Below are 24,883 nucleotides of genomic sequence, written 5' to 3' on the forward strand. Positions count from 1 at the left end.
CCCTTTTTATGTATATCGTTCAAAGTAAGATGGTAATTGCAGCTAAACACTGCAAACAGCTCTCCAAAATTATTAGCTCTTCTTAAGACACATCCTTTGTCAGGGAGACATGCAAATATTGCCTTGCAAAAGTAAAGTAACATGTCTTAAGGCAAGTCATGCTGATTCAGCCAGGTTTTTTGTATGGGAAGGATTAAGAAACCCACACCACTTTCAAATTAGTATTCAATCTTTAACTTAGAACCCCCATGGCTAGCATCAGAGAAGCACATTAAGATGTCAGCTTTTTGATGATCAAGTAATGGGCCTGAGAGAAAGGCAAAGTCCATTTTGGTTTGGCTCTTTAAAAGCAAGCTTCCACTCCTGCAAGGTTTCAGAAAGCAATCTGAAAATTTTTCTCTTCCTTAAAAGCTTGAAAGTGGGAAACCACAAAACTCCAGCAGTTATTTAGAAAAATACAATATGCTAAATAAGCCAGTCCTGTGATTTGAAGATGTGAACAATAAAACCTTGCAAGAATGTCCTATTAATGGAGGAAGAAACTGTTCCCTTTAGCAAGCAGTGTAGGTAATGGGTGTTTAGAGGTTTACATCACAGGCTCAAAACAGTTCCAGATACACACTTGAATAAGAGAACTCCTACTTCCTTTGTTAAAAAAAAAAAACCTCATATTTTTCTACTTAGTAGCATTCTGCAACTATAATAACATACCTCAGACAGCAGCTGCAAGTTACTGGTCGAACAACAGATAAGTTATTAATGTCATTATGAATTAAATACATCAAGCAGACTGTTCCAAAGGGCACATATTTTATGACTTCAGGTAACTATTTGTACATTACCCGGATCTCTCCCCTCCCCATCCCAAGCATAGCAATTGAAACATTGCACATCACCTGTCAGAAAACACCACTGGATCCCATAAACGCACCAGCATCTGTGGAATCAAATGTTTGTTACCCTGCACAAGCACAGTATTAAAGAACTTGCAGCAAAATGTGTAGAACATACATTGCGGCAAACAGCTTGGTTACCCAGGAGCACTGTGCTTCAGAACCTCACTTTGTAAAATTACTCAGCAAAAACACATCAGTAGGGAACCCTATTTTAGACTATTTCTTCAGACAAACTCAAGTAGTATGTTGTGCAAGATGTAACACTGTAAGAATATGAAGTAAAATTTAAATGATGTGTCATTTGTTCAAATGCCTTGTTACAAGCAGATTAATTACTTCACCACAGACTTTTGGTAGACCCTACCATTGCTGGAAAGGGAACTAAAGAGTAAGAGAAGGAGGCTTTCTGTGGTGAGTAGAAAAACTCTGGACCCACAGTAGCTAATCTACTGTCTACCAGTTACAAATCTCAGAATCAGAATCACGGAATGGCTGAGGATGGGAGAAACCTCTGAAGCACAAATAAAAATTACAGTGGATTTGTGCTTAGAGATTCTCACTTCCTTCTACATGCAGAGACTGAGTACCCAAGGCAAAACCCAGAAGCAGGCACTGGAACTTTCATTTAGATGATTGAGATGTGTGCTAAAGTGAGCAGTTTTCAGCTGCATCATCAAATTTTCTACCACAATCCAACCAGGGTGTGGAGAGCTAATTTCACATACTCTATGACATTATCTTCAATCAAGGTATAGGTTTACTTCCTTTTCCTCCTGCTTTCCAAATAACCACTTCTTCACACAGCTGCGCTTTTGCTAATCAAAACATTTCACTGAGGAAAAAAAAAAATAAATTTCTGTGTTGACAAATACCTGACTCACCCTTAAAATACGTGACACAAAATATTTAATGGACTTATCTTTGAAGGTGCAGAAAAGGATCTACTATTAGAGAATATGGAATTTTGCTTTTTGCCACCATTGCAAGCAAGAGGATGAATTAATACTTTCTGAACTCCCATGGAGCCAGGACACATGGAGAGGAAGAGAGACTAGCTTAGGCAAAGTGTGCTCCAGAAAACCTATGACAGAACTGGCCACATCACAACTGGCATCCAACAATTAACTGCAAAATCATTATTTAGTTGCATAGATATGCCAAACAAAAAAGGAAAAAAAAAAAAAAAAAAGTTTTTTAAGAGTCTCTACCCACCTACACACAAAGGTAGTATTTCCTTTTATTTGCTAAAGCAGACCCACCTACAGTGCAATTTACGGCAATAAGATACAATCTCTCATAAAGTATTGAGTATAATTAAAGTGTGTCTGTTATAAAGGTAAACAGAATGTACTAGGCCAAGCTGATGCCTTTAGTGCAGGATCTGGGACAAGATCAAACCTGCAGCTGCACATTTTCTCAGGGGTTATTTTGAAGCTTTTTTGAAAAAAAAAAAAAAAAAAAATCACCTCTTGGTCTTGGACTCTAACAAAACTATCGTAGGTACAGTAAATGCCGTCTGCAGCTCATGCTGACAGATTTTAAGACACATGAAAGTTATGTATTTCTATTTCCCAAGATATTAACTCAAGTGAAGTGTTAACTAGTCAGTATCAAAGAGGGTTAGGACCCGGTCTGCCAAGTTATCTGTGTCACCAGAAGTTACAGCAACATGAACCTGTTCTACTGCCTAAGCAAGTTTCTTGCCGAAACACACCTACGAATGATTCAGACAAGGTGTGGAAAGCCAGTTTTATATGTTACACAAAAACGCACTATTGTATTTTTCCATTCAAGTACATTTCATATAAAGAAGACACAGTGAAGGCAAGCAAACTTTCAGGAGCTGCATAGGTGTACACTATTTGCATTAAAATCTTTTAGGCAACTTAGGACTCTTGAATGGCAACGATCAAATAAATTTACAGAATTACTATCTTAGTGTAATATTAAATGAGCCAAAGAGCAAAACACAGAAGTTGCAGGGAAAAAACAAACCCCATCATTTTATAATCCACTAAACTAATTAAGCTCATCTGGAAATGAATGAGATAAAACAAGCACAGCTGATGTTTTATGAAAGCATAGTTTTGAAGTTTTCAACTCACTTTTAGAATAACAAATAAGGACAAGGTCTTTAATACACACTAGATCAGTGAACGTGTAGATTAAAATACACAAACTGAATTTTGAAACTTTTACTAGCACTGCTAAATTTAATGCACTTATTGGCCTACTTTCTTCAAGGTTTGAGTAAGAGAAATTTGCAATAAAAGTAGACCTACTGAAATAACCAGAGGCCAGATCTTCCAAGGACTAGAGCACCAGCTTGAATACTCTGCTATTGTATATAACTGTTCCAGAATTACAGGGTTCCCATTGCAAATGGTTCACGTCTCTTTTGGGTTGGCTTTAAAACGAGCACAAAACCTGCTAGTGGTTTCAAAGTGAAAGGCAAAATAAAGTTCATTTCTTTCACCAAATCAATTGAATCTTGTCCCCCGGCTTAACCCTGAGTAACCCCTGCTCCCAAGAGCAGCACCTCACCTGCTGAAGAACCCGGTCCAGTGGTTCAGCTTTGCCCAATCCCTCTGCTGTTAAGCCACTCACTTCACGACACTGGTCACTTAAGTCCAAATTGTCTGCTTTCACCAGGGATTTGTGTAGAGTCCCTACCTAAAATCATTTAAGAAATTATGGACAAAAGTGAGGAACAATCGAATTGGCTCCTTTTAACAACACATTCAGGCTGCAGAAAAATCAGCAAGTTGCACTATCACCATCCCGATAACAACCGCAGTGAGGAGAAGCGTTTGTTGATCGAAACCTTGTGCCTGGATTTCCTTCCCTCCCACCTGGAGAGCCACACTCTCAGCTTCCCTGAATCGGAGCCGGTTTTCATGCAACACATTTTGCAGTTAGCACCGATTTTTGCAGGAGTTGTTAATTGCAAAGGGAAAATCACATAACATTAAGGCAGCTTCCTGAATCTATTAATGAAATTGATAGCAGTGTTTGTTTTAGCAAAACCCTTCATCTCTAGGGGGCTCCTGTTTATGGTAGGGCTTTTGGAAATTAAAATTGGAGCGTATTTTCAGGTTAGTTTAAAAATTAAAGGGTGGTCAGTATTCTCTTAAAGCTTATCGAAACAGTGGTTGGGAAAAACCCCGGTCTCCCATAGTAGGCCGCAGTGGGTCCAACGGTTACCCTGAGCCAGCTCCGAGAAAGCATGCTCGCACGTAGCCCACGGGGGCAGCTTTTTTGTTTTAAATCTTCAAAAGCCCGTAGCCATCTTCAGATTTGAAGCTGCAGATATTTTACAGGGGACGGGGCAGGGGCGTGAAGCGGCTAAACTTTCTTTAAAAGTTACTTTTTTCCCTTCTGAAAGGGAAGAAAAAAAGGCGCTTCTCGAGGGAGCGACCCCGCCGTCGGGTCCCGCTCCCCCCGTCCCCTCCCCTCAGTGTTTTTCGGAGATGAAGAACCGGCTCCGGGGAGGCAGCGAGCGGCCGGGCGCCTGCCAGCCCCGCGCCCGGGGAACGCGCCCTCGGCCCGGGGGTCGAAGCCATACCTTCTTGCTGTGTAGATCCACAACTTGCCACACCAAGAGAATTAGCTCCCTCTCATCCGAACCCAGTTTAGCCCCATATGCACCAGCGGTTGCCCCAAACAACACCACCAAAGAGTCACTGTGCGAAGCCGTCATGACCACAGGGAGAAACAACTACAATCAAAAGCAGAGGTCAAAAAAAAAAAAGAGAAAGAGAAAAAAAAAAAAAAAAAAGGAAAACAAAAAAAACCCACAAGGCTCACCCCCTACCGCTAAGTAATCAAAGGGGAAAGGAGCGACCGAAGAGTCACAATATCGAGAAGAGAGAAACAGCTGGTTAGGATGTTGAGAGGCAACAAAAATGGAGAAAGCTCCCATTTCTACCTGTTCCCGGTGATCTCCTTCCCGGGGCTGATCAGGAGGTGAAATTACCGAGCTGTGGGTTTCTTCCCCTCTGACATCATGGCAGAAACCCAGCCTGGGCTGGAGCCTTCCCCCCCTCCCCCGAGTTACCTGCCCGCGGTGCAGCTCATGTGACTCTAGTCAATCTCCCAGGGGGCCGAGGCCATTGGGCCTTTGGGAAAGGTGTAGGAGGGACAGAGGGAGAATCAGCGCCCAGCTGAGCTGGCCTGATTGGGTTTTGAGGGAGATCAGAGGAAAACTCCCTTCCCCTCCCTTTCATCCTGCCTGCAGGAAGAGCCTCTACCTGCGTACAGTTCTGCGGGATCCCGCCCGGCGCGGCCGCGGACCATGTGTGCCCCGGTGCGTGCCGGCGGGGCGACGGGAGGTGCCTGTGCACTCACACCGGGACCCCTCTTTTGGCAATGTGAAGAATATACTACAGCAGTTGCTAAAACACCCTCTACAACTTCGCTTTGATAAGTGTTCACCTGCTGGTGACCAATCGCCCTTTCTGCCGGTGGTAACTATGCAGTAACAGCGCAGGAGTACACAGTGATGTTTAAGGGCTACGCAGGCAGAAAGTACTTTGTGCTTTAGGCCCTGTCCTGCGCCTGGTTTGCAAAGGTGGGTCCTAGTAAAACAATTTTCGTTTTGGAGAAAGGGTGCATCTAGGATGTTTTGCAAAACAGAAATATAAGCCCTGTATTTTCTACTAACTGCTCAGTAAGGAGCTATCTCCTGGGCGTTAACTGCAGTCCAAGATCCACAGTTTACCTCTTTTCTATTTCACAGGTGAGACTCTACAATGGGAAAACACCACCTAGTTTAGCAACCACAAAAAAACTCTTCTAAGCATTTCTGCTCGATGGGAGCAGCACTAATATTTGGAACATCAAAGCGGCTGAGACCATTTTTGGAGACACTGTCAAACTCACATTGACTTTAAAGCAAAAATTAAAATTAAAAAGCATCTAAACTGTTTTACCCGTGTTACTATTTTTCCTATTGCCACCACTGCTAAGTTACTAATGATTGTTAAAGGCCAAATGTTGCAACTTAAATTAGCCGTTATTTTTCTTTTGTTTAATTAAATCATCATTTTGTACTTCAGTATTAGTGTGGTGTTGAAATACAGTTTTCGTTGAATGAAAAACGGTGCTGCTATTTCACTGCTGATGCCTATCACAGGAAAATGCAGAGCTGGACATTTAACTGAATACCTGGTGGGTTTAAATATTAACATCCCATTTTCCCTTCTTCTTTTAACATGCTAATTCTGTAATTGGTTGATTTTAGCAGTTATTATGGACCTCCTTTGGCAAACACCAATTCACATGCTAACACCATCACCAAGACTATTTCCATTTATTTAAATGAAAATAAACTACAGTTCAAGGATGCTGTTTTAGAATTCATGTATTGCATGTATATACCTGGCAGAGGCCATGCAGAGAACTGTGCAGGGCACAGGTGTATCTCACTGAACACTAAAAGGTAGTTGTGAAATGCCTCTCAGTTGTTGCCTCTGCTGCTCACATGTGCAGCTGCCTGAAAAGCAGTCCTGAAGATAGATCATTGGTACAAAAAGGGCACATTCCCAAACACTCAGAGATGAAAACTTTAATTGGTAACATATACATAATTACACACTCAAAATGTTTTCAGCAGTGTATTTTCTGACATTGCTGAATTTACACAGCAGCTGTATTTCCCTCTGTCAATATAAGTCTAGAAGTCCTTGGCAGAATAAAAACCCATTCATGTTCTTTTTGTTTGGCTATGTCCTTTGGATATAGTGGTAATGAAGCAGCATAACAGCCTGTTCATTGTGTATGGGATGATTTTGAGCCCTTAAATCTGTAATAAGAACCATAAAAATACATTGACTTCAAGTGTGAGAACTGCTGTTCTTCTCCCAGAGCATTCCTCTCCTCCTGAATACACATATATCATGGGCATGTTTGGGGGGAGGCAGTACCTATACACATAAATGTACAAATTCTACCTGTAGTTATGTTCACAGCAAAAAAGTCTGCTATAATTTGTCTGCCATTTCATAGCCCTAATATGTAACCACTTCATATAAAATGGGGTTATAATTAGCACATTTCTAGAGAAGATCATTCACATGATATATTCTTGGCCAGTTTCACATATATGCTCACAGGCTTCAGTGAACTGGCACAGAGTATGCCAATGCATATGAAACTGGCTTTTGGAATCCAATGTGAAAGAAAAAAGTAATGTAAATCACTTATAGTGTGTCAAATTAAAGCAGATCTACTCATATCAATGCCAAAGACCCTTGAAAACTTATTTGAATCACAGAGGCTAGTGAGCCCAAAAGCTCGTCTGCTTTTCAAAATTATATTAGCTCAGCTAATAAAACTTAGTATCAGTTCCTAGAAAAATAATCTGGTTTCTACTCTTAGACTATTTTGACTCATATAATTCTACCGTTACTAACTTGTCTAAACTGTTCTAGCTAAATGGACTTCAAACATATTCTAAAATGTTTAAAAGAAAAATTTAAATAAACGCTGGCCTTCCTAAGATTTCAGGCATTTTCAATATCAGATTATGCAACTGGTTTCCCATTCACCTTTTATCCACAACCCTCTGTCTCTCTGCATACAACCCTTAATCATACCAGTCTCTGCAATGTTATTGATCTAAAAAAGTTAAATGAATGACATCTCATGTCTCCACAGAACAGCAACAGGATTGATCCACTTCCTGAAACAACATGTGGGACAAGCCCTTGTACACTGACCATTAGCAAAGTTAATTTGTAACCAACATCTTGCTGAAGAGTTACTGCTCTCCCCTAGCTTTAATCCTGGCAGGCATATATTCTTGTTTGTAGGATCCATACAACGATAATGTCTTATAAATGTAACTGAGTGAAGAATAAAAGTTTTAAAGATGGATGTGCATTGTTATGCAAGTTCAGTGCTGAGATGATTTTGTTTGTTTCTCTTTAGTCAAACAAGCAAAAGGGGAAAATAGAATGGGTTTACAGTTAGATCACATAAGAACACTGAAGATGCTCATTAAATGCATTGTGCTTGCAATGGACAAATCTATACTGACAATTTTACTCTCACTATACACACTATACAGTTTAATGAATCTAGACACAGACAAAAAAACAAAACAAAACAAAACAAAAAACCAAAAACAACCAAACAAAAAAACCCAACACACCCCTATTTTTACCTTTACTACATTATTATTAAAAATCCCTGTGGACTGAACATCCTGATCATGGAAGTCCTTTTGCTATAGCCTTATAAAGGGAGTATGAAAATTGGAGACATGAGATCTGGAGTAATATGCTGACCACATTCAGATCTACAGCAATACTTCAATTACGTTTCAGGGAAGCTAATAATCAATCCTCTGCTCTAAACTTGTATGAAACTGAAAAGTTGCTTGTCTTCTTTATGAATATTTTACTCATCAGTTAGAAGGAATCCAATTATGATGATGTTTACCCTTGTAAAATGGTTTTAAATGCCCTGACAAAAGTGAACTAACCTTGAAGTTGAGTCTAACTTCAAAATTGGCCATGCTGGTGGGGCAGGGAGGTTAGATCAAATGACCTCCAGAAGTCTCTCCAGCTGAAATCATTCTGTGGTTCTGAGAAACAGCTGTTAAATTAAATATGGAGCCTTGGGGCCTATCTGCACCATAAGGATACTAGTAAATTCTTTGTGTTCCTCAGCATCTCCAAACTAGACTGGCACAGGAAGTAAAAGACACAGCTACAGGTTGGGTGGAGAAGTGATTCAGAGCAGCCTGAGGAGAAAGACTTGGGGGTGTTGGTTGATAAGAAACTTAACATGAGCTGGCTTCAGTCTGCGCTCGCAGCTAAGGAACCAACCATATCCTGGGCTGCATCAAAAGAAGTGTGACCAGCAGGTCAAAGGAGGTGATCCTGCCCCTCTACTCTGCTTTTGTGAGACCCCATTTGGAGCACTGTGTGCAGTTCTGGTCTCCTCAACATAGGAAGGACATGGAGCTGATGGAGCAAGTTCAGAGGAGGCCACAAGGATGATCAGGGGCTGGAGCACCTCCTCTATCAAGACAGGCTGAAAAAGTTGAGGCTGTTCAGCCTGGAGAAGAGAAGCTGTGTGGAGACCTCACAGCAGCCTTCCAGTATCTGAAGGAGGCCTACAAGGATGCTGGAGAGGGACTCTTCATGAGGGACTGTAGCGATAGGACAAGGGGTAATGGGTTTAAACTTAAACAGGGGAAGTTCAGGCTAGATATAAAGAAGAAGTTCTTTACTGTGAGGGTGGTGAGGCACTGGAACAGGTTGCCCAAAGAAGTGGTAAATGCACTGTCCCTGGCAGTGTTCAAGGCCAGGCTAGACAGAGCCTTGGGTGACATGGTCTTGTGTGAGGCATCCCTGCCCATGGCAGGGGGGTTGGAACTAGACGATCTTAAGCTCCTTTCCAATCCAAACCATTCTCTAATTCTATGATTCTATGATTTTATGTAAGTGATCTGTAAGTAAATGTGAAAAGACATTTAGATTTCATACCCATTCAGTCCTTGGCTCCCAGGTGGGATTTTAAGCAACTGTAGCAATATTTTCTGAAGGAGGAGCTTTTGTAACTCCTGAAACATAAACCCATATGTAAAACATTTTCTGGCATCCTTTAACAGCAAATGAGTGGGAAAGGGCATGGGAACAACTGCTTAACAGTGTTCTTTGATTGCTGTCCAGATGTTTGGAAAGATCTGATTTTTTTGGTCTGCCAGGTAGGTCTGTCATGATTACAATGCAGTATAAGAGTCTTAAAATAATTTCCACTGGGATATTCACAAAAGCTCTGCAATATGCAAAAGCACTTCAGAAAGGCAGTTTCCTATGGATCGTTCCCATGCAGATACCAGCCCCATCAAGCCATATTGAAAGCATTCACTTAGAATCCCCTATCAGTTGGAATTCAATTTCTATTGACTGAAAGATAAACTAAAACATAAAACTGGTGACTAGGCAAGATAAATAAAAATAAAATTACCTTCCCTATTATTTTACATAGCTTCCGTCCTTTATGGAATGACAACCAATCCAGTGTGTTAATCCTACAAACTCCCACTGAAGTATAGGTGTATGCTTTTCAGGCAAATTTCTCCAGATTATAGGTATCAAGCTTTTAATCTATGTATTTACTTTTCTATCAAATGTATGGCCAGATCAAGCATGCATGCATAGTAGTGTCTTTCATTAATATTACTGCAGATTTACAGTTAACAGTTTACAACAGACAGTGAATTTAGATTTTTCTTTCATTGGAAATAACACTTTCCTTCAACTAATTTACTAAACAGTTTTCTGGAATCAGAATCATTGAAATGTTAGCTGGTGGGAACCTCTGGAAGCCCCCTTGTCCAACATTGAGACCACAGCCAGACAACACTAGGTTGAACCAGGCAATGCTTTGCTTAGCTGTGTGGTGAAAACCTCCATGGCTGACCTGCTCCAGTGCTGCACTACATTGCTGATGAGAAACTTTCTCCTAGTGTCCAATCTGATCTCACTGGTAAATTTTTAAATAATTCACTGCAACTAGTTGAGACAGGATCTTTAAGCTGTGGTAAGTTAGACAAGCCATGTGATATGATTTCTCTTACCTAATGAGATGAATATGCAAGTACTTCCTGGACCTTTCCACCTACCTTACCCATGATTGAAAATTCGCTTTGTGTGAAGTTTTATTGTCACTAGAATCTGCCTAAAGAAACTTCCACTGTAATTGGTCATTTTTTAACTAATCTCAGGTATAATATGAAAATGGAAATTCAATGGAAAATATTACTTCTGTGGCAGGTTTTTAAGCAAATTGATGTTCGGCCTTAGATTGCAACACTTCTATTACTCACCAATCCTCTCTTTGCCCATTGAAAGGATATAGAAGTTCGCAAGCCTGTCAGTGTGACTGCATATCCAACAGTAAAAAAATTGCTTTTTAATGATGAGGTTTAATATAATGAGTTGTTTGTTGCATCAGCTATAAAGGAAAAAAACCCAAACAAAACCACTAAAACCATCCTCGCTACCACCACTACCCTGCTTTGGTGAAAAGAGTAAATACATCAACTGATAACACAATTCACTGCAATAGCTAAAAGCCAAAATTCTGGCTTTCATTCACTACTATTTAATTGAAATTTAATAGAATATTCTTACTCATTTATAACAATAAAATTTAAATAACTTTGCATGTTTACAATTCAAAAGGATAAATCTTATACCCTCTTGTGAAAAGATCGATCGGTTAACTCCTCATAACAGAAAATGGGGATGACCTGAAGTCAATATGAAGCATTTAGTTTGGGCCATTTTATACTTTATATACTTTATATTTAACAGACCAACTCCGAGACTTCCAGCCATAGGAACAGCAAGACAGGAAACCCAGTAGCCTTTTAACTTTTTGCAAAAAAATTCTGTATTCACTTCTTCAATGAATTGATGATATTCAGCCCACCATATTCCCACATATAAATGTATTCACACCACAGACCTAGAAAGTTCTCAGAGGTTCATTGAAACACAAAATCACTGATGTTTCAAAGTGAGACAGCCAAAGCCATCTGCAACTTTGGATATCCAACTAAAGTCATCTTGCATGCAAACATAAAAAACAATTAGGCAACATAAGAAATGTAAATGTCACTACATACATCAAAAGGTCTGCATGCTATACTCTGCTCTCACTCACTGAGAGCTGATGCTTCTGCAATATTGCAGTGATGAAAGAACTGATCATGGTGTGAATACAAAAGAGTGTGTACTGGAAGTCCAAATTGCTCAATGAAAAACTGTACAAAATACACAATTAATGAGGAATTTATGCAAGTTAGTTACATTTTCTCAAGCTTTGCTGACATCTGGCTTATACTGGCCTCATGAGAGTATCTTGGCAGTAATTACTAAGTTCTTGCTTTTTATTTAGATTGTACCACAAGCTCTCAGCTGACTTAAAAACCCCAATAAAAAAGAAGGGTGTGTCCCTATAATACTTCTTTCCCATTTGATTTAGCTGCTCTGATATTTAACCTGTGTCTTCATTACAATTTAATTAAACTTATTCCACATACAGATATGCTAATACACAAAATTTTCTCACCACAGTATAAACAGAAGTAAAATATAAATGCAAACCTTCAGCAAAACTTAACCTGTTGCAGTACTTAGGTTTTAAAAACATTTCATTGAAATATTTTGTATAATAAACTGATGGATGCAATTCTGTGCATCCGAAATAGACATTATGGGAGATCTTTCATTCAATGGTTTCTTGTTCTGTCATCTTGATTATGTTTATTTTGCTGCACTTCATTTCTACTGCCAATTATTATATCCGTAGGATCTGCCAGGGAATCTCAAACATGCTCTGTGTCCTATTCTATCCAATTACAAGGATGGAAAAATTTCCGCAGAGAATCAGTGTGAGACCTGTGACACAACTTTTGTGATTTTGTTTTCATTATCTTTATTTTGAAAGTACATGGCCTTTAAAAAGTCTTGTCTGACCTGTTAATACCAGACTCTAGCAGAATTAATATGTCAATTTCTAGGAAGATTAGATAAGTTTATTTTCTACTCTATCATTTCTAACTTGATAAGATAACTACAGGTTTTGGAAAGAGATCTCGTTTTTTTCTACAGCACCTCTAGATGCAATTGCTTGCATGGAATACTCTAGTTTACACTGAACTGTATCATACATAGTTACAGGTAAGTCAGTAGAGTCACCAGATTCTCACTCAAATAAATTTCTTGTTTCTATTCAACAAATTGTCTCTTCACTTTAACCTCTGAGTCTGGGTGAGCAAATATCCTTCCTCCTTTGGCCTCATGATGGTTTTACATGCTGTGGAATATAGAGTGGAAGTAAGATAGAAGTAGTGCCCTTACTGATACACCTGGCTGATACTAAAGAGTGATTTGAATTTCTGAGAAGAAACATTCCCAAAGAAACACATTGCACAGTCTGTAAATGTATTCAAGAAAAAAACAAAAAATAGTGCACACACACAAAAAGAGGAGAGCTCTACCTAGATTCTTCCCTTTGGCATACTGCAGAAATTTTAAACTTAAGATGCTGTATGATGCAATTCAGTGCATTTTATCACTTAATAGCCACTTTATAAACACAGATAGTAACTAAGCACATGGCAAGCAGGTGCAATGAGTTCTGCCCTTTCCCTTCCCCGTAAGTTGGAGTTGCGATAACGTACCATGACAGAGCTGTTTTATAAGTGCCAGTACTACCACACCTCCTTTCCACAACCTTCTGCTAATGTGGCACACCCTTGTTTGACAGGAAATGTCACCTTGTGTTCAGTTATTTCTTGGTTTTCTAAAGTAATTATTTCAATCATCGTGTGACACAGTTAACATACGTTAAAATTTTGTCTTTTCTACACTGAAATATATGCTGGTCAGGAAAAGAAAAAGAGCCCTGGGGCACACACAAGAGAAAGTTGCCTGGCACGTCCTGGGAGCAACTACACAGTGACTAGAGCAAACATACTGATAATGCTCTGAGTGAAGCAGGTGTCTAGGACATAACTTTAACTTTCAACCACTCCTTTCCATTCTCTAGTGCTTTCTTTGTGTGAGCAGGGAGGCAGTGAGGTCCAATCTACTCCTTCATTATCTTTTTCAGGTAGATTAAATCATAGTATGCACTATAAACAAACATACCCCCATTGATGAAATGAGAATAGTAAGGAGGTGGTTGGGCCTGCCACATATGACAAACTGTGCTCTTAAGTTGTGGGTTTCACAATAAAGTAGTTTTGACATAAATTTCAGGCATAGCTTGTTCATCCAGCCTCAGCTTCTCATGCTCATCCCACACTCTGCTCATTGTCCTTTGAAGGTCCCTTTAAAGCCAAACTATTCCATGATTCTATGATTGTCCCCTCTGATGCTTCAGTGCTAGTGTTTGTGAGGCTACATTGTGAATCAGCTTTGAAATAATGATCCAGTTTTGGAAAATCTGGATCTGATTCAATTAAAACCAAACAGAACACCACATCACCTCATTTTGCTAGTGTTCCTTAAGATGGATGCATTTCCTCATTTGGTTCAGAGGTTGGTCCCACAAACAGTTATCCTGGAAAACCAAGACAGTGACTCATGGGAACGGGAAAACAAGAAGGGTACTGCTGCTGTATCATGAATGCATGGCTTTAAGGAACATCAAGCTTTTCTATGGCCGGTTACTACTGAACACCTCCAGCTGTCACTGCAGCAATCAGGGTGGCTATCACTGTTACAGATGAGTCATGTTGGGTAGCATTTTACACCTACTTTGTACACATGTAAGTAGTAAGACAGTGAAGATTGCGTCTTCTTGTCTCTTCAGATCTCTGGATTACTTTCTATATATGCAGGAATGCCTGTCTGAGGGTGTAGCTACAGTAGGAAAAAAGTGCTTTTGCCATGTAGATTCCTGAAGAAGGGAACACTGTTCTATAAATTCAATTCTTGCCAGCCAGATGAAAGTACCAGCCATTTGCTTTGCCTTGTGTACGAGTTGAACTTGTGTTGGTCAACTTTTGGCAGGAGAGCATAATTTCCCTTGGGGAAGACGAGGCAAAAGGACTCAGTAAAAAAGGGTAAAGATTTTTTTCAATATTATGGGTTCTGCTCTGTACATCTCAGTGTAAGATGAGCATTCTGTACAAGGTGATGAGATTTTTAATATATGATACCAGGCTTTTCCTCTTACTTAACATTATGTTTGTGATAAAATAATGTATATATTTAATCTTTTATTCTCACAATACATCTCACAAAAATTACTTTAAAAACATTCATTTGCATTGGCATTGAAAGCACAAGGCTTAATCTATCCAACCCTTGTGAACCTGTTGGGTGTAGCGAAACAAGGTGGATCCTACCACCTTCAATCAAAGATTAGCTGCTTTAATCAGAGATGTGAACAGCCTGCATTCTCAACTTTTGATTTCCACAAAGCCTGTTTGTTTTATTTAAGGCTAGTTTACTATGCCTCTGTTACCACAGAATTGCTAGGGAGCTAAGCCACACCTTTATGAACATACTTAGCACTTCCTGCACAGTGCAGCCTTAAGAGCATTCTCCTGTTCTCCAGAGAGATAATTGAAGGTAAAAAACCATCAACAGCTACATCTTAAGATCTTGGCTGGCTGGCAAAGCCAGTGCACGTCACATCTGTGCTCCTGTTAAATAGTTCAGACAAGGTCTGGGACAAGTTTACCATAAGATGTACTTTTTTTTTTTTTTTAAAGTGTTTGATGCTTAGAATACTGATAATATGTTTCCTACCCTTTCATCAGTTGGAATTCAGCTCTTCCATTGGTGGCTGCTTTGTGACTGGAAGCAAATGAATTGGTGGGTTCCTCTCAAATCCCTCTGGGCTGCTACATACTCTGTATTAGAATAATGGTAGGCTGACTGGCAGTTCCAGCAGACAGGATAGGAGTTCATTGTATGCAAACAACCCTCTCAGTGCTCTGAGGCAGCAGCTTGGTATAATTGCCAGATCACTTGCATCCTCTTTTTTCTGGTTCATCTGTAATTTAAATTATTATATAAAAATATTTGTCAGTCCTGTTGACAGTATTTTTATAAATCTGTGATTGGTTTTTTTGTTTTGTTCATTGCTGTTGGTTGTTTTTTTTTTTACCCATAGTATACTTAAAGAACCAATTTTTAAACACACACATTCAGTAATATTAAAAAAATAATCAAAGCATAGAACTCTCTGCTGAGACTTGAGCTGCCTAAAAATGCCTAAAGTACACAGAACATTCTTATTAGAAACCTTCTTACTGATGAATCATTCCCGTAGTTTCACACACTTCCTCCTTTACTCTTCCTCTTGATTCAGGATATAAAACTATATTTTGTTTTATTGCCACTGCATGCCAGAAACAGAACTTTAGGTTACCACTAGAGTATTTCTTAGAGTTTTTGTGACATGCTACAAATTATAGTAGCATCTAAGGCTTGGGTGGATAGTAATGATCATTAATAAGATACAGTTACTAGCACAGCAGTAAGGCGGAGTAGGTGTGAGTAAGTGTGTTCTGCGGGAACTTAACCAGAATCCTTCAGCTCATGGACATGAAAGTATTTTGTAATCACAACCATTAAAAGAAAGGACAGAAAATCAACATGCACGTTTCCTTCAGGATTTCTTTAAAGAGGAAAATATTTACAAGCAGACAGCTACAGGAAAATAAAAATAGGGAACCAGTTACTTTATTGTTACTTATGCTTTTCTGAGAATGAAACCTGAAGTACGCATGATTTTGATGTAGGCTCAAATGCAAAGGGAAAGGACTCATACTTTAAGAATTACGATCTGGTTGCACAAGCCTAAAATCAGTAGAAGAGACAGACAATGCATTTGAGGATGCATTTTCCTTGCTTCAAAGGAATAACAGTATCCATAATAGTCACCATATACTAAGAGAGGGAAAAGGAGGTTGTGAGCATATACATAATGAAGTAAATCTAATGGGTGTTAAACAACAGCCCGTTTCATTTATTTGAACAGTTTATCTATAGTAGCAACCAAAGCCCCAGTGTGCAAACAGCCTGGGCAACCAGGGTGGAGGAATGTATTCCACAGCTCTGCAAAGATTTCATATGAAGCAATACCTTTTTATTGGGATTAGTTGCCTTTCTCAAGACTAGGCTCAAAGGGATTTACAAAACCACTATATACACACAGAGTCACAGACTAACTTCTTGATTGTTATATGGACAATATGCTGCATAAGATAGACAGTCTCAGCTGAAAAAAAATAATTGTATGACCACTGACAAAAAGTGTTAAGCCTGTTTCAGGAACAGGGATAATTAAGCAAGCATTTGTGCAAGTCCACAGTTCCTGCTTCTCTGGCAACAAGTATTTGTTGTCAAGTGCTGCTATTTAATATAAAATTTGCTCTTCAGTCTTCATTTGTCTTTCCATAATACTGTCGTGGTTTGAGCCCAGCCGGTAACTCAGCACCACACAGCCGCTCGCTCACTCCCCCCCTTCTTCCTCCCCCCGCTCCCGGAGGGATGGGGAGGAGAATCGGAAGAATGTAACTCCCATGGGTTGAGATAAGAACAGTCCCGCAACTAAAGTATAATACAAAACCACTGCTGCTACCACCAATGATAATAATGATCAGTGAAATAACAAGGGGAGAGGATACAATTGCTCACCACCCACTGACCGATACCCAGCCCGACCCGAGCAGTGATCTGGGCCTTCTGGGTAACTCCCCACGGTTTATATACTGGGCATGACGTGCTGTGGTATGGAATACCCCTTTGGCTAGTTTGGGTCAGGTGTCCTGTCTCTGTTTCCTCCTGGCTTCCCCTCCTCCCTGGCAAAGCAGGAGACTGAGAAAGTCCTTGGTCGGAATAAACGTTACTTAGCAACAACTAAAAACATCAGTGTTATCAGCGTTGTTCTCATTACTCCTTTCTGTGTTTACACACATGCCAACACATGACCACAGCTGCAGTCCATACACGTCAATTCGATATCAATATAACAAAAGGCATGACTGGCAGAATTCTCTGTGAGGATTCAGAAACTCAGGATATCTGCTTCTACTTGGAAACAGTGTGAAATTATATTTTACCTACAATTCAAAAGGCTAGATAGGGCCTTTGGAAGGTGATGAGGATATGCTTCCATCAAGTAAGAATGTAGAAAAGAACTCTCCAGTCAACTCCAATGGCAGGCTCCAATGGTTTAGCTCCAATGGCTTAACTCCAATGACCGAGTTTTTTCTAGGCCATGCAAAGGTCCCAAATGTGATGTAAACCACATTCCTGCAAAAGATCTCTTATTTCTTACTATTTGTGCAGTTGGCACAGATGGCAGTTGTGAAGGCAGCATTCAGCAGAGAGCTTGCATTCAACTATTGCTTCTTGGTAAGCAGACTCAATAGAAGTCAGCAGACAAAAGACTCCAGCAGGCCCTGTAAAAAATGATTTACTAGTCCTGAGTAGTACATGGGTGAATTCCTGTGGAATTTAAAGCAAAGAAGGAAAAGCTTTATTTGCATTATTTTTATATAAATCAGTTATACTTCCTGGACTCTGGATCAATTCAGAATAAAGAATGCATTGCCAGTGTTCTGCTTTGTGCTTTGTTCTACTACTTAGATGCATTTTATTCCATCATGGTAAGATATGCAGTGAATGTAGGTTTTGAGGGTATTTGTAATACTTGCCTTCATTTTCATTTTGAAAATTCTGAGACTGTGTCCTTTGCCCATGGCTAGTTATGTTAATGGAAGATAACTGTCATTTAATTTCTGCAACACCACACACTGGCTTAGTGTGGAAAATTAGTGTGGGAGGCCTTTAAGCAGAAATAATACCTTGATGCATTTGTGTTTGGTCCTGGAACTATGAACATCTTATAAGAAATGCTCTGGAAGATGGTAGTGGCACAGTATCCCATACCAGTGCTCTACAGTGACTGTCTTACCTTCGAATCAAATGTTAAGTGCTATCAACCGAACCAACATCTCATAATGGATTTTCTCCTGTGGACTCATTCAAATAATAATCCATACTAATTTGTATGTTTTCAGGAAATAGCAGAAGGATGTAACATTAACCTGTACCTAGACTACTTTCATGGTTGGATCACTGTGCTAACAAACACTATTCAGATTTGCAAATTCATATATTGACTAACTTCACATGAAGAGATTCTTGCTTTTATTTGTTTTACAAAGCATTATAGAAGAAATCTCTGCTTAAGAGTTGCATATCTTTTGCCTTCTCCTTCTCTTTGTTTCCTTCAACTTACCTCTAATAATTCTCCTTAACGTCTTGGAAAGATGACAGTCAAATTCTACCCAATGATTAGACTCTTCCCCCAGGTTTGTGTGTTCTCTGGAACAATTTGAATTTTTTACCTTGAAGAAGAGTATCAAAACAAGTAGATGTATCTAAACCATATAGGAGGCATGTTCAAACAGTAGAAAGTCTCACACTTCATATGCACTACAAAGGAAACCACAGGATAATAGACACATCCAATTTTAAATATAAACTATGTTTATATACATATAATAATAATCTGTGGGAATCAGATGGGAGACTTTCATAATACAGAGGTGATAGAAGCCTTGAAGAATCCATGGATTCTTTCCCTTTTCATTTTTAAACAGGCATTTTTCTTCATATCCCACTCAGACCTAGGTCACCTTTGAAAATGTTCTTAGGCAGTGACAAGGCAAGAGGACAAACATACTGCTGTTGCAATTGCACTGCTATACAGTTTGTCTCAGGAAGGCAGGAGGAGAAAAGGAGTATTTCAACTTGTTAGAATATAAATCTGAGTTTTTGTCTTGAATTGTGCCTCCAAAAAACTGAGAGGAAAACATACAGTCCATAGGAACATTCAGCAGTCGCAGTGTTTGTTAATAGAAATACTACTTCACACATGTCGAATGGTAAATGTCCATTTATTTGCCCAGTTTAGCTTTCATCATTACTACATTAACTCTTACAGCCTTACATACAGCATCCTCTGACTGAACATTTACTGTTATATAGGTTAGGGTAGTCAAGCTATGATCCGGAAGGTAAAAACAATCAACAACTTAATTCAGCTCTCATGTGGCCTACAGCCAATTATTTTTCATATTCTGTATGAATTTTAATTAGTTAATAGAGAGGTATATACTGATAGTTAGCCTGACAAAAGCATTTCAAAGATCTATTCAGTCTCAGATTAAGGAAAATGTTTCCAGACAGGAAACAAAAAAAGCCCCTAGTTATGTGTGACAGAACATTCAACAGACTCAGCAGCATTGCTAAAAGAATGCTGGATTGGAGTTTAAGAAACTGCTAAAATCATAGTAAACTGATATATTGCTCTGCCACTTTTCACCTTAATGGGCATGGTAAGACTATTGCTAAACTGACTGAGGGTATTTAAGTCTCTGTGTTTTGTTCCATTGCATTATATTACAATGGGAAATTTTTAAAACTGTAACATAGAGATGATACCCAAGTCTAAAACTTTAATGGTTTGAATAGTTATCAGACAACAGGCTCACATGACCACACTTTCAAATTTGAACTGAATTCTTAACTTAAACTCTGTTCACAAAAATCTTTAATTCAACACTTGCCTTTTCAAGCAAAACTTCTGAACACAATTTTTGAAGTTAAACAGTACAGCTAAGCTGGTTTGACAGCTTGCCACTGCCAGAAGTGGGAGGTCCTTGTTTCCCCACTCTTCTCTTTCCCAGCCTCATGTATCCCACCCATCTCTTTGTACCTGATGTGGTTGTGGTCAGACTCTAGTTGAGCCAACGCAACTTGCTAATTCACCAGTAAAACACCTTTTAGTCAGCAGGCTTTGTTCTACACAGTCTGTTACTGCCAGAGCCTTCATAAATAGAGGGGCCTACAGACAGGGGGGAGAGTAAAGAGTCTCCCATTTTCAGCAAACTGTGAGACTGGCCAAAGCCATGATGCAACATCCCTCTCATTACTTACACACTGTAAAAAGCAGATTTGGTGTTTGTAACAGGGAATTTAAAACTTGTTTTGACAAGTAAATTTTTCAGGGAACTTTCAGAAGTCTTAACTCCCTAACTATTCCTTAGCTAAATTAAGTTGCAGTTTCACAACCTTTTTATTTTTGGGGGTTGGCTGGGGCTGGAAATAATGTTTTAACTACAAGTTGCTTCAGCAAGTACTGCCTCTTCTTCCTTTGAATCTGTCCCTAGATTCTGATAATTCATTTCTATCATTCTGCAATTCATTTCTATCACGTAGTTCATTCTGATTATCGGAACCCATGACATCTCTATATAGTTTTTGTTCTAGCTGGAAACATCCTAGGTAATGTTTTTGAAGTTCAGTGATTCAGGGTTTAGTACAACACCTCCAGTGATTCCCTGTGTAATCTTATTAAACATCAAAATGAAATATTCTGTTGGTAGACCCCCTGAAGAGATGGCAGTACCAATGAACAGAAGACAATTTCTTTTTCATCTGAGCTTAACAAAAAACTCCAGCAAATGATGGAAACAAGAGGACAGAAGATCAATGGATTTGTTAGGAACGCTTTCCTCAATAACATGCACATGTTTTTACATATACACACACAGATATTTAAAAGGTATATTATATAAGCTTATACATACACACATACGTTTTCCCCAAGCAGTTTTTCAGAAGGATGACCAACCATGAAATTCCATGGTGTTTTTGCTCGAGTTTTATATTGTTTACAAATTTTACATATTTACAAATGTGCATATATTTTTTTGTTTTCCCCTCCATTTCATCGAGCAAAATGGCCTATATGTCACAAAAATAGCCAGCAAGGTCTTGTCTTCAACTGTTAAAGCTTATAACCAGCAAATAAAATTACCCAGAAATCAGAAAAGGAACCCTTCACTTTCACTTTTTCTCTCTTTTATCTTTTTTTTCATTTTATTTTATTTTTTTTTTTTTTTTAGTTATCTTCTGTTCTTGTAACTCCTCACTATCACAACCAGTAAGAACATGTTGCCTTTTAGGCAACTGCTCTAGTAATGCTTTTCTTCACATGAAGAAAAACATGTGAAGAAGTCGCACACATGACCTCATCCACCCTGCTCAAGCAGTGAGGCTGTGGGATGCGTTTATTGAGCAGCCTCTAGTGGTTCCCCATAGGAGCTACCCGAGGCTACAACTCCACGTGTTGCACTTGAAGCAGGTACTTGCTCATACCTGACACACTGCTATCCAGGATGCTCTTGACCACATGCTGGCCTATGAACAGGGATAAAGAAAGACAGCAGAAAGATAACAAACCAGTAACATTGATCTTTGTGCCATAGAAGCTGATTTGATCTAGAAATGTTTATGTTCTGGTAATGGTTTACATTGAATACATAAAAACAAAGCAAAGAAAGAATAAATAGCTACAGGGTGTTTGATTTGTCTCAAGCGCAGTATGTGAGGGGAATAGAAAAGTAAATTTCTGACAGTGATATTTATCTTGGAACATATGCATTCATTCTTCAAAGATGATACAAATTTCTCATACTAAATAGATGCAAGATTTCCAAGATATCTCATATCTTCTAGGAATTCCTATTCCATTCACAACTTCAAACATCTACAATTTGTGAACCTCCAACAACACTTAGCGAATGAACAATTGCTCACCGGAAAACCAGTGCACCATACAAGCCTTTTTAGTTGTCCTTCCATTTTATTCAGAAGAGCTAGCTATTAGAGATACCTAGAGTCAGAAGAATAGGTAGACTTCCTTTTGAAATCTTTAGGAGACATTAGGTGAAAAGTTGGAGGCTTAAGGTTTGTCTTGAAGATAAAAACTGAGCTTATTGCTGGCATTCCAGCTGTGTACCTTCAAATTGCACACCATTAAGCCTTGTGACACTGTATCAGAACTAGTTAGTGAAACAGTATCTGACCCACGTAAGGCAAACAACAGTGCTCAACAACATTTTGAACAAAATGAAATGGCAGTGGTAGTAGCTGACCTCTCAGCTATTCACTTTCAGAGACCAGGTAGCAAATTAGTTCTGTTGCTACAATTTACATATTCATCCACACTGGAGTGGCTGATGCTTCCCTGAAGGAAAAATATCGCATATGTGAGCAGGATGAGGCAACATGTACAAAAACAGCTGGTGAAAGAAATCTTGTGGCTTGTATCAGAACATTTATTACTGCCTCTTAGTGCACAAACTGCAGCACTGAGCTAGTCACATAGTAATCCTTCCTCATTTAATAGTTGGCACATAGAGAATATTGCACTAGAAAGAAGACCAAACCCAAGAGCACATATTTCACAGATAACAATTCCAATCTGGTTCTTACCGTATAGACCCCATTTCTGTTAGAACAGTTTGATTTACCTATGATTTTACCCATTCAGGAGATTAACTGTGGCAAAGTACTTCAGAAAAGCTTTTTTTACTTCCTGCCTGTACTATATTCACATTGGCTCCTGCACTAATTGGCAAGGGGTGTGGGTGGACGCCCCAGGTGATGCTGCTCAGAGAAATATTAGTGCAGCCAGTACTCTAACCCTCTGGATAGAGGTTCCATGTATAACTTTTCTTCATTCTGCACAGTTAATATCTTCCCCAGTAATACTAAATACTCTATTTTAAAATAAAATAGAAAAATATTAACTGATTTGCAGTTACAGTCTGGAAGCAATGCTCCTCCTTAAAAATAAATGTTATCATAATCAAGCTTTTCAGTTTTGGAAAGCAGGAAATTACCATCTTATATTAGACATTGCCACTGACTTCTTATTGTTGAAAGCGGAAAATATTTACGATGTGCATTAATCTTAATAGTTACAGGTAAAATCGGATTATCAAAAATGTACACTTACCACTTAAATGAAACTTGCCTGAAATATTCCTTATCTCAAGCTCCAATTGAACTGAAGTTGAATTTTTTCATTTTTGTAAATAAATTAAACTGTAAAGGGTGAAAAGTACAGAGAAGACAGAATCAGTCTCTTCTTGGAGGATGACTAAAAGGACAGAAGCACAGGCTGCAGAAAAGGACATTCTGATGATGTATGAAAAGATGTATTTTTCACCATGACATGGTCAAATGCCCTAATATGGAACCAGAGAGGTTTTGAAACCCCTACTTTGGAGATATTCATGTCTTTATTGGACAAGCCCTGTGTAACTTGATTGTACCACAGACTTCCAGAGCTCCCCCCCAACCTATATTATTCTGTAATGTTTCTATTAGTAAAATCCATAAGAATGATTCTATGCAATAATCTCTGAAGACTGCTACTTGACTAACATTAAATTCAAAGAGAAAGTAACACACATATCCATTTTCCTTAAACACTTTTTTTTTTTTTTTTTTTTTTTTTTATTCCAAAGTATAACAGAACTCTAACTTGTGAGTATAATCTTCTGGATTAGGAATGAAACTGAAACTTGGATTTACAAGATGCAGAAAAAAAACCTCTTCTGAGGTACAATTGGTGCTGCTCTCTTGCGAGGTAGGAGATTATCAGAATCCATCACCTGGCTCCAGTTGTACCAGTGTAACTGGTATTTCTGGTTTTAGTTCATGTGCAGCACTACACAGAGATCAAGGGTAACGATCAATCTGATTATTTCCAGCAGGCACAAATGACTTGATCATGTTGGCATGTGAGAATAAAACTTTTGAGAGAAGTTAAAAGTTTTTTAACTTTTATGGTGAAAACATCAGTTTATGGTGAAAACATCAGTTTCTTTTTCTGTCTTCTCTTCTGTGAAGAAGCCAGGTAAAATTCAACAGAAGTCTCAGAGAACTTCCGTCACAGGCACTCAGACACTGAAATAAATGATCAGCCATAAAAAAAGTTAAAATGAAGGCTTCATAGGGATGAGCTTTTAATGACAGCAATGTATCTTTTAGTTTCCTAAACTTCAGGATTCCTCTTCTAGAGATGTCACTGAAGCATCAAGATACAGGGAATCAAAAACAGTCATTGACCTTGCTTTTAGTTGAGGCTAACCTTGGAAACACAAAGTCAGTAACTTTTCTACTTTGAGGAACCTTTTATAAATCTGGGCTTTTGTTTATATGTTTGGAATGTACAAACCAAAGGAGAAAAACCCCACTTTTTTTTTTTTTTACTAGAAAGGTAAAGAGGGGGACATCATTAAATACACCATCTGCTTCAGACTCAAAATTAGTTCTCATGAAGAGGCCAAACAAACTCTTACTTTGTTTCTGTATGTCAAATATGTAATGAACCACTCATACTCTCTATGTCATAGAAAGTAATCCTGAGACACTCTGCTATTACAAAAAATCTGCTACTATAACTGTGTTACTATATTGTATTTACACTGTGCAATTCTGAGCAAGCTGTATGAGGGAATATATTTTATGTGTCTTTACCTAAAGTTTCCCTGAACTTCAGTGAAATTACTGAAGGGATCAATTCAAATTTCCTTTATCTGATTAGGAGAGGAAAGGAAAGAAACAAGACACCTG

General features: G+C 38.8%; 1 protein-coding gene across 4 annotated transcripts in view; it reads right to left on the reverse strand.

Annotated features, from left to right (window-relative positions):
* ESRP2 (epithelial splicing regulatory protein 2) overlaps window positions 1–4,924 on the reverse strand; it is a 45,995-nt gene extending 41,071 nt beyond the window's left edge. For all 4 annotated transcript variants that reach the window (XM_030471000.1, XM_030470999.1, XM_030471001.1 and 1 more), the window contains exons 1-3: window positions 4,825–4,924; window positions 4,462–4,614; window positions 3,441–3,569 (exon numbers count right to left, since the gene is read on the reverse strand). In XM_030471000.1, the coding sequence (XP_030326860.1) occupies window positions 3,441–3,569; window positions 4,462–4,596 (264 nt within the window). In that variant the 5' untranslated portion in view covers window positions 4,597–4,614; window positions 4,825–4,924. The remainder of the gene's footprint in view (window positions 1–3,440; window positions 3,570–4,461; window positions 4,615–4,824) is intronic.
* Between the last annotated feature and the right edge of the window lie 19,959 nt (window positions 4,925–24,883).

The sequence above is a fragment of the Strigops habroptila genome, chromosome Z (genome assembly GCF_004027225.2).
Source record: "Strigops habroptila isolate Jane chromosome Z, bStrHab1.2.pri, whole genome shotgun sequence".
Classification (NCBI taxonomy): domain Eukaryota; kingdom Metazoa; phylum Chordata; class Aves; order Psittaciformes; family Psittacidae; genus Strigops; species Strigops habroptila.